General features: G+C 55.4%; 1 protein-coding gene across 1 annotated transcript; it reads left to right on the forward strand.

Moving 5' to 3' along the window:
- The first annotated feature begins 963 nt into the window (after nucleotides 1-963).
- NATD1 (N-acetyltransferase domain containing 1) lies at nucleotides 964-12,664 on the forward strand. Its single transcript, XM_065684611.1, has 3 exons — nucleotides 964-1,266; nucleotides 8,534-8,652; nucleotides 9,432-12,664. The coding sequence occupies exons 1-3, from the start codon at nucleotides 1,170-1,172 to the stop codon at nucleotides 9,546-9,548; spliced, it is 333 nt and encodes a 110-aa protein (XP_065540683.1). The 5' UTR covers nucleotides 964-1,169; the 3' UTR covers nucleotides 9,549-12,664.
- Nucleotides 12,665-13,198: the final 534 nt, after the last annotated feature.

Genomic DNA, 13,198 nt, shown 5'->3' on the forward strand with positions numbered 1-13,198 from the left:
CACGCTGTGCCAGCACCTCAGCACCCTCACAGGGAAGAACTGCCTTAGATCCAACCTAAATCCCCCCTGAAGATGCTCCGGTGCTTCTGGTTTTGTGGGTGCACTCAGTGCAACTGCCCTGCAAGCAGTCATCATGGCACCGGCGCAGCACCAGTCCTGTGTGCTGGTTCAATACCAGCAGAGCAGGGCAGCAACAGTGCATCACCAGCACACGGGCAGGACCGGAGCACCAATCCAGAACAGCACAGCACCGATACACTGGGGCAGGACCGGAGCACCAATCCAGAACAGCACAGCACCAATACACTGGGACAGGACCGGAGCACCAATCCACAACAGCACAGCACCAATACACTGGGACAGGACCGGAGCACCAATCTGGAATAGCACAGCACCGATACACTGGGACAGGACCAGTGCACCGATCCAGAACAGCACAGCACCAATACACTGGGGCAGGACCGGAGCACCAATCCAGAACAGCACAGCACCAATACACTGGGGCAGGACCGGAGCACCAATCCAGAACAGTACAGCACTGATACATTGGGACAGGACCGGAGCACCAATCCAGAACAGCACAGCACCAGTACACTGGGGCAGGAACAGTGCACCAGTCCAGACCAGCACAGCACCGATACACTGGGACAGACCAGTACCTAGTCCAAGCAGCAGCACAGCACCACTACACTGGAGCAGAGAACCCAGCACAAGGACAGGGCTCCCATGGCAGATGGCACAGTGAGGCAATACCTGGTGCTGGGCCACAGTACAGCACCAACAAGCCAGCACAGAGCACCCAGTGCAGTGCAGCGGGGCCGCAATGGGGCCCAATGCGCCCGTGCCTATCCCCCCCCCTCCTCCGGTGCCCACCGCCGTGCCCCGCGGGTGCCGTCGTTCGGGGTGCGCTGTCCCTTTAAGAGCCGGACGGCTGTACCAAAACAAAACGGCGGCGCGGCCATTGGCTGGGCCGCGGGCACGTGGCGCACAGCTGGTTTCCTGCGGCCGCGCACCGGTGCCAGCCCCTCGGCGGCCCGGGCGGCCCGGCCTGGCCTGACCCTGCTGCGGTGTCTGCGTTACCGGTACCGGCACTCGGTGCTCCTGTGCCCCGTACGGCCTTAACACAGCCCGGCCCGACCTAACCCAACCCAGCGCAACCCGGCCGGGCCATGGCGCACTCGGCGCCGCTCGGCCTCTTGGAGCAGGGCTGCCCCATCCAGGTGGAGCACGATCGGAAGCGGCGGCAGTTCACCGTGCGGCTCAACGGTAAGGAGCGGGGCCGCGGGGCTCGCTGGTGGGTTATCGACCCCGCTCCGAGCCGGGCTATACCCCCTGGGGGTCCCAATCCCCCCCCCTTGTTCCCCCATTGTTCCCCCTCTTGGTTCCCCCTTTTCTCTGTCCCCCGAGCCCTCGACCCTGCCACCCGCTGTCCGTCCCTCTGTGTCCCCCCACGATGCTCCTCCGTGCCCCCGGTTCCTGATGCTTCCCCGCATCCTTCCCTAAAGGCTCAGCCAGTGGGATCTGGGGGTCTCTTGGTTGGTGTGAGGAGCCCCACGCTGGCACGGGTCGGTTTTGGGGGCTCCAGCTTGCCCCCACCAGGAGCAAGGGGCTTTGGCTGGTGTTGGGGATGTGCCTCGGTGTGTGTGTGAGCTGCTCGATGGGATCCCTGTACGGGGAAGCCCTTTGGGGGCTTAAGGGGACCCAGCACTGTAGGCTCGGCAGGACCCACAGCACCATAGCCACAAGCATCTGTAGGACTAGGGCTGGGGACCCCTAATGATGGGGTGACCCCCTCAACAGCTCTGCCATGTGTAGGGTGGACTGAGCAAAAGCAGTAGGTACCACTTCAGTTTCTCTATGGCACACTGATTCTTTTTTAGCCGTCCTCTTAATGGTTAATCCCAAATATTCCATGATCCCAACCTCTTTTCCCTGCCCATCTGTCGCGCTGAGAGCTACTCTGGATAAAACAGGCTGCCTCGCTGCCCTGCAGAAATTGCAGGGTAGTTGTCTCCTAAAAAATAGCTGGGTAGTTCAGAAGGACACCGACTGTAGGAACATTCCCAATGAAACAACAGGAATAGGCTGGGGTTTATTTTAGGCTCTTCCTCCCCCCCCCCAATCCCATTTTCATTTCAACCACTAATTACAAAGTGCAGGCTGGATGCTCAGCAGTGGAGGAGCGAGGAAGGAGGAGACGTGTGTGATGGGTGCGGGGAAAACAACTGCTCCAACTGCTTGTTTCGAACAGAAGGAGATCAAACAAGGTCCCCTGTTGCCATTCCAGCTGTGACACAGCGTTGTCACCCTCAGTGAAGTTTGTGTGCGCACAAAGAGAGCGTTTCCTTAGGGAAATGTGATCTCTTTATCGTGGTTTGCCGTAGAAAACCTCAGCTGGCCACACTGTGGGCTGAGTGGGGATGAATTGGGCCTGGGGAAGGGGAACTTTGAGAGGGAATCAACTGTAGGATCCACAGTGGGGGTCATGTGGGAATCGGCACAAACAGCTCCTGAAGGGGATGACCACGGCTTGGGAAGCCTCAGTGTTGTCTGTGTATCCGCAAGATCAGGGTTGTTTCTCTGGGAGTTCAGTGCCGGCCACACAAGGAAGCTGAGCCGCGTCCTGGCGTGACGGTATTCCTGCTACCGGGCTGACTGACGTCCACGCCGAGCGGGTGAGCCGTCCCTCCTCCTTGTTAGGCATGTGCTGATGACAGCCAAGCCCTGGAAGGTGCTCAGGCGATAACAATCTCTGTGGGAGTGCCTGGCAGGGTGTTTATTTCCTGTGCTGCTCTCTTCATCGCTGCTGGCACGATGAGCATCAGCGGTGCTGAATGTTCCAGCTGGTTTTCCATGCTGCACTCAAGGGAATGACAAGAAACGGGTCAGGTTTTAGTGTCGAGGTGACCTGCGTGTCCCTCTGAAAGGGACCATGGCAGGGATGAACAGCAGCCCATGGCGTGAACTCGTAGTTCGCTGTGGGCTCCAGGATCAGCTTGTATCTGCTGTCTTGGTCCTAATCTTAGGTGGATGCTGAGTGTGGGTGATGATCTGGTGTATGAGGCTCATGGAGGAAGGAGCCAGGCTTTGCTGATCTCTGGTCTGATGGGTTGGTGGCTTATGGTACTGTGATGTTGGATAGTGTATAGTATGCATTATGGTACATAATGTATAGTATATATCATAGTATATAGTGTTAGTATATATAACACATAATATATAATATATATTAGTATACACAATATAGTATTAGTATATACAATGTAGTATATATAATATACTATATATTAGTATATATGATATAGTATATATTAGAATATCACCATTTTCCGTGGTGATCTTCTAATGGAAATCCCTGTACAGTAGGCCTGAGACACTGTGAAAGCTGTGAAGTGGTTGTGAAAGTGCTGGTGTTCAGCACCATCCTGTGTTTGCCTCTGCATCCCCGGGTAACCTCATGTGAGGGCAACCTCATGTGTCAACTTCCTCCTCGGACACATGAAAGATGAATTGCATTTGGTATTTTCTGGGTTGCCCTGGCTTTCCCTTCTCTGCTCTTGCTTCCCTTTCTCACCTCACTGCTGCACATGGCTCCTAAAGCTCTGCTAGAAGCAGCTGCTTCACTTTAACACATCCCCTCTCTCCTTGCATCCCAAATGCACTGGGAAGCTGGAAGTAAAGCTGATTACAACCAGACCTCACCGAGCTTGGTTATCCCTCTGAGGGGAGGGTAGGAAGAAGCCCAACTGGATTTGTAATCGCTAGAGATGTGACTAACAGCACGAGCGAGCCAGAAACCTCCCCGTGTACCGACTGTGTTGGAAAACATCAGTTTGACAAAGCTGAGAACTTCCATGGGAATCGGACAGGCTGGTTTAGTCAGGAATAGTTGGGGTTTTTTCAGATCCAAGATAACATTTCTGGTCAAAACAAGAAACCCAAAGAGACCTCACCCTGAAGTAGTCGGTCATTCCAGCTGCTGGCACAGCTGCCTTGAGGCAGGGGACCTTGCATCAAAGGACCCATCAAGCACATCAGGCTCTCCGGTGGGGAGATGGGCTCACCGCATGCACCAAGCAGCTCCAGATCCAAAGGGATGCGTAGGCTCCTTGCACACCCACACTCCCACTCATCCAACACGTGGGTGCAGCAAGCCACACTTCCCAAACCTCCTGCTCCTCCCCAGCCGGGTTTGGGCAGGATCCAGTGGCTGGAAGCTCCTTCTTTGCCCACTGCAGAGCTGAGTCTTCGGAGCTCATTGTTGAGAGTCCAGGCTTGTATTTATAAGGAAAACTGGAGCAGGTCGTGCCTTGGTGCTTTCCTCACCCCTGGGGCAGATGCCCTCCAGGAGGGAGCAGCTGCTGAGTTTGCACTGGGGATGGAGGGATCCGGTCACTGCATCAAGACAGGCACCCCCTAAAGGGGGCCTACAGGAAACCTGGAGAGGGGCTTTGGACAAGGGCCTGCGGGGACAGGCCAAGGGGAATGGCTTTAACCTGCCCGAGGGGAGACTGAGATGAGCTCTTAGGCAGAAGCTCTTCCCTGTGAGGGTGCTGAGGCGCTGGCACAGGGTGTCCAGAGAAGCTGTGGCTGCCCCATCCCTGGCAGTGCTCAAGGCCAGGTTGGACACAGGGGCTTGGAGCAACCTGCTCTAGTGGAAGGGGTCCCTGCCCGTGGCAGGGGTTGGAGCTGGATGAGCTTTAAGGTCCCTTCCAACCCACTCTCTTTCTGTGCCATCCCCACTCCTGTGCTGCAGTCATCTCAAGAAAGCTCCTAAACAGGAAACTGCTTCAAACCAGGATCCCCCCCCATTGCTGCTCCTGCGAGTGAGGCCCCTCCACGGGCTGCACCATCTCCACTCGGCTCAGTCTGTTGTACTCTGTTGTGTTTTCTCTCCCTAGTAACGTGCCACTGCCTCCCTGGGGATCAAGGCCAGCCGGCAGCATGCAGCAAGCTCCAGCCTGGGATGCGTGAGCTCCCTGGGACATCTTGTCCTCTTGGATCGCCTCACGTGCAGCTTTCAGCATCCACCTTTGGGCTCCGCAGCCGGGGGAGCTGAGCTGCTGCCTGCCTATGGGTTTTCTTAGGTCTGAGAGTGGGAAACGGGGCTGGTGTCTGTTCCCTTCTCCCCATTGCTGCACAGGAATGGCTTTGCAGCAGTGCTTTAGGGAGGCTGGAGCTCAGGGGCTGCCTCCAAAGGCTGGCAACTGCTCAACCCTGAGCTCGCTGGGCTCGCAATGGTGTATTTGGGGCTGGGGCCAACATAGAGGGACAGGGAGAAGACAATGGGAGAGGGTCAGTGAAGGAGGTGCTGGAGCAGGATGTCTGCGTCTTTCTGGATGATGCCTTGTCCCCTCCTCAGCTTGGGGCTGAGGCTGGGCCCCCTGCTTATTCCCCTGAGGCTCATGAGCCACCCAGCCTGAGGGCCGGCGTCTGTCAGTGCTGCCCAAAGCCATCCGCCCTACTTGGGCGTTGATCCCAATGGAGAGCAGGTTGTCCCTTGCCCTCCTTAAAGAAAGCTTCCCCCTCCCCATGCACCCTGTGATTGAAGGAGGGCAGGCTGGGGACCAGCCCTGCTGCCGCTTCCATCTTTGTTGCTGTGCTGATTTGCATTGACTCAGACTTCCTTGCTCAGGGTGGCTTGAAGCTGAGGCGCTGCGCAGGGGAGCGTCTGCGAGTCCGATATCTCACACAGCGCGATGAGGCTCAAGGGTTAAGACCTGAGTCTGTTTTGCCAGGCTCTATCTGCCCAGGCTGATAAAATCCCTGCTCCGAGGTCCATGGGATAAGGCAGGCAGGTGGGAGGCTGGCTTGTGGCATCTCAGTTATGCCGTGTTTTGGTGTGGTTTCTGTGTGCCCCCTCTTTGGGATAGCAATAAGCTGGGGTTGGGCTGCTCCTGCTTCCAGCTCCCCCAGCTTTGCTGGGAATATTCCCCATGTCCAGGGTACCACATAGCAGCAAGGCTGGCTTCTTCCATAAGAAGAAGGGTTATGTGAACCCTTCTTCACATAAACAAGGGTTATGCCGGGCTCATGGAGAGCTAGAACAGCCCAGATTTGGGCTGCAGCCTGCTTCATCCTGCTTCTCCCAGAGGCTCTGAGTCCCAGTGGGGATGGTGCAGAGAACATGTGCAGGGCATCTGCTCTTGAAGGAAATGGGCTCTCCGTTGGCCGGTCCTTCTCCCCCTTTGTGAGCCATTGGCCACCTTCAGCCTTGCTCAGCAGAGGAAGCGGGATCTCCATCTCCTTTTGGATCCTGGCTTGTTTCTCCTTTGTTATCAGGGCTTTTTACCACCTCCAGATCCGTGTATCCAGCTGTGCCCAGCATTCAGGTTTGTTCCTGCCCAGAGGGCTTGCAGGGGGTGTTTGCGGTGACCTTTGAGCATAACCACTCACCTCTGGCTGTCCTCCCCAGCAGCGCCTCTTGCAGTTGTGGTTCTGCATCACCCACAGCAGGGAGCTGGAGGTGAGGGACTGGGAGACTGCAGAGCCAGCAGCAATCTCCTCCCAAGCTGTCGGTGTCACCTGCAGGCTCCTCACCAAACCCTATGTCCCAAGCATCCCTGATTTCATGTGCTGTGTGGCTCAGGGTCCCATCACCAAGGTGAGCACATCCAGATGTGTTTGTGTATGGAACTGGGATGTTCTGCACTGGGACCAGTTTCCCACAGCATTGGCAGTGCTGGTTTGCTCTGTAGAGCCAGTTGTAAAATCCTTTGGGCTCTGTGTGTGTTCACCTGTACACTGCGGGTATCCTGCTGGCTGGGGCTTTGTGATGCTCCTGTGATCCAGCAGATATGAGGGAAGGTCTGTCCAGGGCAAATCCAGGGTCCTCCGAGCACTGCATCATCTTCTGCTTTGAATGCATTTGTGTGTGTGATCATTCTAAACAGATCATATATAAAGAAGTGTATGAAAAAGAAGATGCTTTTTGCTCTCTCATCACAAGGAGAATTCAGTTCCAAACTTACCAAAGCTTCAGGCAGAGCCTATGGAAACTTCTGCCCCCGGAGCAGAGCAGAGTGGAAGGGCTGGAGCATGTGAAAGCCGCCCTTGTCAGAGCATTTTACAGCCTTCAGTGCTGCCGGCTCTGCCAAAACCACCTCTGAGAGGTGCCTCTGAGGGAGCTGCCACTCAGCACGGCACTTCTGACAGGAGGCTTTGCCTGTGCCCCGACCTGGGGCTGTCCCTCCAGTGAGACCGGTCTGTGCTGCTGGGGAAGAGCTGGGCTTGCAGTTGCTCCCTTGGCTCTTCTTGGGTGCTCTGGATCCATACGGAGAAGCGTTTGGTTCTCCCTTTGCTCCCCACAAAGATTTGCCGCTGTAAAATAGGGCTATAGGATCTCATCTGCGTTGGGCTTAGTAACAGGGAAAAGGCAAGCACCCCTTCAGCCCCTTCCCCACTCTGTTATCTCTGCCCATCCCAGTGCTTTACCCCAAACCCTCTGTCCTAAGACAGAGTGGGGCACCTGTCACCTATAGGGAGACTAAAGGGGCTTGGCTTTATGGTGATGCAGAGGCTGAGAGGGGCAGGACTGGTGCCTGGAAATACCCAGGGGAATAGCAGGGAGGGGAATTATTTATGTCCACCCCAGAACAATGTTGGCACAAGGAAGAGCGGGTGGAAAGCAGCAGGAATAAACTCGGGCTGGAAATGCAAAGGTTTCCATCCAATGTAGGGGGATTGAATCGCTGCCTAAAAGGAGCAGGAACAAAAAACCTGAGCTGCTTCTCTCGAAACACAATTCAAATGGGCTCATTCCTGGTGCCTCACAAATACAGGGATGGGGTGGAGCTGTCAGCTGAAATGCAGTTGAAATGCAGAGTATTGAGCTCGGTGAAAGCATATAGTGAGTAAATGCAGGGGAAACTTGTGCCCTTCATCCTCCAGTGGTTATTGGAGGGAAAGGAAAGGTTTACATGCTTATAACTGAGCTTGTGTCTTAGACTGGAAACTTGCCTTTCTGAAACTGGCTTTTAAATGCAGCTGCCCTCTAGACCTCAAGTGTTTGCTTTTACATTGAAGGCAAAGCTCAGGCTCTGCAGATGAAGCCAGAGGGTGTTCGTTAGATCCCCTCTGGTTTACACATGTGCTGAAATGTCTTTTTTCCTGTAACTGAGCTGCTGTGAGAAAGGTCAGGGTGTTGCAACAGGAAGCCTCTGTGTGTGTGTGCATGTAAATGTGCGTGTACAAACCCCCTTGCCTGCCTGGGGGAGCTTTCCGGTGTGTTTATGGGATTCACTTCTCCCAAAATGCGTCTGTCCGGATGCTGCAGGACCAGGCTGCGAAGTCTTGTCCTGTTTCATGCCGTGACACAAACGCTGTGCTGTGGAGAGAAGGGAATTGGCTGTCCAAGCAGTACCAAAAGCAAAGCGTCCCACACAGCACCACAGCCATTCCCATGGGCACAAGGGCTGTTGTATCAGTCCCAAAGCTGCTCATCCCCTGCTGTGGGCTCCATCCTGGTGGACCAGGAGCCTGGGGCTCCCCAGGGACATCCCAAGCCTCATCTCTCTCTCTCTCACCCCCCCAGGTTGCCATGACAAGGCAGTGCTGCTCTATGAATACGTGGGGAAGCGGATTGTGGACTTGCAGCACACAGAAGTCCCTGATGCCTATCGAGGGAGAGGAATAGCCAAGCACCTCGCCAAGGTACAGCCCTGGTCACCCAAAAGGGCAGAAGCCATGGCGAGAAAGCCTGAAGCCCCATCCCATTGGAATTGAATGCATGCCCCATGGGAACTGACTCTGATCCAATGGGAGATGGGGCGGCTGGCGGGGCAGATGGAAATCTGTGGTCAGGCATTCCTATTTCTGGTGGTGAGAGGGACTGGGTGGGTGCCAGCATGTCCAGCTGCTCAGCCAGGCTCTGCTTTTCCTCCTTGCAGCAAACAGCCCTCACACCCACTTTGATGCAGCCCCTCTCCTAGGGGCTGGATCCCTCATCTCAAAGCTTCAAGGTCCCTGTAAGCCCCTTTCCGGCCCTTGAGGCCTGCAGCCATGCAGGGAGAGCTGAGGAGCCACAAGCACAGTGGTGGTGGGGACTACAGGGTGATGCTTTGGGGTTACAGTGACTCCCTGGCTCCATAAACCAGGCAAATGTGTGACAAAGGTGGCCTTCATAAATGTGGCTGGGTCACCTGCAGTGCAGCATCCACCAGGCTGGATGCTTTGAGGGTTACCCAGGGGGTCCCTGCACATCTCTGTTTAAACTGGGGGTCCAGTGGCACCATAGAGGCTGTGGCAGGATAACTGTGCTCTGCCCCCATCCCCTCCCTCCATCCGCCTCATACAGGGGATACAGGAGGGCAACTTCCTGCTGCCCCAGTTGCATGTGGGGTGCAGGAGTCCGGATCCCTGTGAGCCTTCGGAGGAGAGCATAGGCTGAGGGTGCTGGTTGTAAACCTTGTGTCCTCTCTGCCTGCTTGCAGGCAGCCCTGGACTTCGTGGTGGAGGAGGACCTGAAAGCTCACCTGACGTGCTGGTACATTCAGAAGTACGTCAAGGAGAACCCCCTGCCGCAGTACCTGGAACACTTGCAGCCTTAAGGCAGGACTGCTCCGACACCAGCGCTGTCCCTGACTGTTCAACGCGGCCTTCGCTTCTCTGCCGTCTCAGGAAAACCCCTTCCCACACTCACAATTCCCTCTCTTTTTTAAGTGCATCCATGTGGTGCATGAGTGTGGGCACAGCCTCCTCCTCTCTGCCCACGTGTGAGCATGGCTGCTGGCTCCAGGCACATGCGGTGCCTCTCGGTGCTCTTCCCGAGCCAGGCGATGGAAGAGGATGATTCTTCCACCAAAATCCATCACAAGAGCAGGGGATGAGCCAATCTGCACCTCATCCTCTCCCCTTTGCCTGGTGACAGCTATGAACTTGCTGAGGGATGCTGGTAGGGGTGGTTGTGGGGTACCAGCTCCCCTTTCTTCCCAGCAGCTGGGGGAGATGCTATGGATGAAGCCTTGTGGGACAGAGGGAGGTGGCAGGTTCATCCCCTGCAGTTGGACCCTGGGCCTTGCCCAAGCCCATGTGGAGTACAGATGAGAACGTGTGGGCCGTGGTGGCACCTCGGGGGCCTTGCTGCACCATTGTGGAGACACTGGGATGGTGACACCTTCAAGTCTAGAGACAGGAGCCACGTAAGGAGTGGGTTTAATCTACAGGGGCTGCGGCAGAGCATATGCAATGTGAGTGTGCAGAGGAAGAAAGGCAGCTGAGTTGCAGATGCTGCTTACTGGAGATGCCAGCTCCTGCCCAGCCTTCATACATAGCCCCAGTATGGAATCTCCACAGGGGTCATGGCCATCGTTCCTGTCTCTGCTCCCTGCTATCGATGTTGACCGTGCTGGTGTGGACAAAGCCTGCTCAGGAGAAGAGCATCAGCCTTGGCCTAAGCAATAAGGAGACACCCCAAGCTTTTGCAGGCACCAGAGTGGTTTCCTGCAGCTGAAGAGGAAGGCTCCTCTCCATCTCCCTCAACTCCAGCTCTGCACCCACATCGTAAGGCCTGACCCGTCATTGTGTCCTGACAGCAACAGGGGTAAGGCCTCTGGGACTTGCTCCTATCCCATCTCCAGGACCCCGATGCTGGAGCCACCTGCCTCCACTTGGATGCTGATCACCTCTCCTTACAGCCTTTGGAAAGAAGCCCTGGCTCAGGGCATTACCTGCCTGCTCACTGGCCCCCTCACAGCTCCAAGCCCAGGGTGCTCAGCCAGCAGCAGGAACACCCTTGTGCTGTTACCTCCACAGATGATGACCCTGTAGCACAGCTCAGCATTGCCGCAGTTGGATGTAGAGGTAACACTGTGATGGCACTGCCTGCTTCTGGCTTGCTGTCTCTGCTGCCTTGCCCAGGCTTTCCGGGGCCTGAGTTACACCCCAGAGCATCTCCCCTTGATCCCAGGGCTGGGCTGTGGTGGGGACACCAGCCCTCAGCAGCCTGAAACAAGAAGCAGATAAAGAGCCTTTCACCTGGAGGTCAAATCCAGGCCCAGCTTATCTCTCAGCAGGGACTAAAGTTTACACTCTGTGCCACGCACTGAATGAAGCCCAGGCCAGGAGGCAGCTCAGCCCTGTCCCAGTGCCCAGCACCAAGCCCATGGCAGCAAAGGCAAAAGCTCCTACACCCTGGTTGTGTTGGTCAGAGACGGAAACCCTGTGCCTGATCTCAGCCCTGAGCTGTTCCTTCTGGCTCGAGGCTGCCTGCCTCTGCTTTTGGGCTGCCCATCACCAATATAACACAGCCCTCTGCCCAAAACCTTCACAAACTCCAGCCCTGCCACGCTACAGGCTGTGAGACCTTTGCCTGTGTCCATCAAGCAGACCCATCTCCAGCTTTTGCTGCTCAGGAAAGGCATTGGACTCAGTCCTGCCACTGCCTCACGTTTCTGCCCTCTTGCTGCTTATTTCAGCCAGGATGTGACTTTCAGGATGGCTTAGAGGGACTGGAAAAGGGTTGCAGGTAATGAGTTAAAAGGGCTCAAGAAGAAATCTGGGCTGCTAAATATTCACTTCTCCGTATGCAAAAAACACTTCAACATGCAGTTACAGGAGCAAGGCTGGCTCTGTAACAGCAAGCAATGACAGAGCCATCCCTGCTCTTGATCTCAAGGTGAAGCTGAACCATCTCCTCTCTTGCAAGCCAAGATAAGACACTGTTGTATTGTTATCATAGCAGGGCTGGGCGCTTGGAAGAGATGTGTGCCTGCCTGCCTCATGGGAGCAATAGCGTGAGCCCAGTGCTGCAAGCCTCTGCCCTGGTTTTGTGCACGCTTCCACTGTGTGACAGTTCCAGAAGTACCATTGTATCAGCTGCATGAGAGCAGAGGGTGTGCTGTGGTTGCTGCAGTATCCCAGCATCCCAGCTTGGCTCTGGAGCCCTTTGTGCTGCTGTGACAAGAATCTCATGCTTCCCAGCACTGGATCACAAGTGGCTGCCTTAAATCAGGCCCAGCACACGGTCTTGCTGCTGCTTCCCTTCAAGGTGCTACAATCCCTCCGGTGTGTGACCTGACGGAGACGTGTGCCAGTGTCCGTGCCAACAGTTTCACGCACTGCTGTACCCATCCTCTGCCCTGGTCTTCCCTTCCCTGTGCTCTCTGATGATAAATAGCAATACCCACAGGTCACCAGCGATGCTGCGGTCCACGGTGCTCCTGAGATCCGGCCTTGCCAGGCAGGAGATGGCTCGGGGTCTTGGTGTTGGGCAGCCCTGCCCCTCCAGCTGGCCTCTGCAGGAAGGAGCTTTGAGTCCCGTGCTGCCCCTTGGTGCTCACTAAGTCTGGAGGAGTTGGGGATCTTGGACTCTCTCTGGCAACAGGAGTGTGGAAGTGGTTTGGTTGAATATCGAGGTTCCCCAGACCCATTTGAACTATAGACCTGGGCGGGTGGGGAGGCGCAGGTTGCTGTCCAACGTGCTTCCACACCACCCAACTTGAAACACCCCTTCCCTCACCCACTTCCCAGCGTTGTCTTCCTTTGTCCAAGGTCTCCATTCTGTTGAATTCAGTGGTTACGATGTGCCTTTCCTTCTCAGGACCCGTTACGAACGACCTTTCTGCTTTTCTTTCTGTCTAACATTTATCTTCCTCCCTCCCCTCTGTCATACTATAAAACATGAACATAATGCATGGAATACAATACAATAAAAAGTGTGGCTTAACTGCCCTGCAGTGCTTCCTCGTGCTGCACCGGGGTAGGGGGAAGCAGGAGGAAGTGCTGCAGAACCAGGGCACAGTGGGTGTCCCCAGCTCTGTCGCTATGGGCTGGGTCACTTGGACACAGAGCCGGTTTGACAGGTCCTGGCACACAACTCTGCTCTCCAGTCCATGGCCAGGGTATGGTTTTTGCTGCATATGCATTTTCTACATAAAGGTAAATAGTATTTTCCTCATCCCTCCAAAAAAAACGTGTATTCTAACAGATCTAACCCCAAATTTCTTGTCAGTAACTGCCATGCATCTGTCAGCGTCTTGGAGAAGGTGAGAGAAAAGGCACAAGTTGGCAGATCTGCGCAGTGATGTGCTTACCATCTCCTTACCTACTGCTTACCCTTCTCCTCCAGCAAATGCTCCTTCTCTCCCTCATGAGAAGGAGGATCTCATGCAAGGAGAATCCCATCCAAGAGGTGAGGATGATGGAGGGTCCATAAGACCCTTGCTAGGTTCAGGACAAAGGAGTCGTGGTCCCAGGGCTG

Source organism: Lathamus discolor, chromosome 6 (assembly GCF_037157495.1).
Source record: "Lathamus discolor isolate bLatDis1 chromosome 6, bLatDis1.hap1, whole genome shotgun sequence".
Classification (NCBI taxonomy): Eukaryota; Metazoa; Chordata; class Aves; order Psittaciformes; family Psittacidae; genus Lathamus; species Lathamus discolor.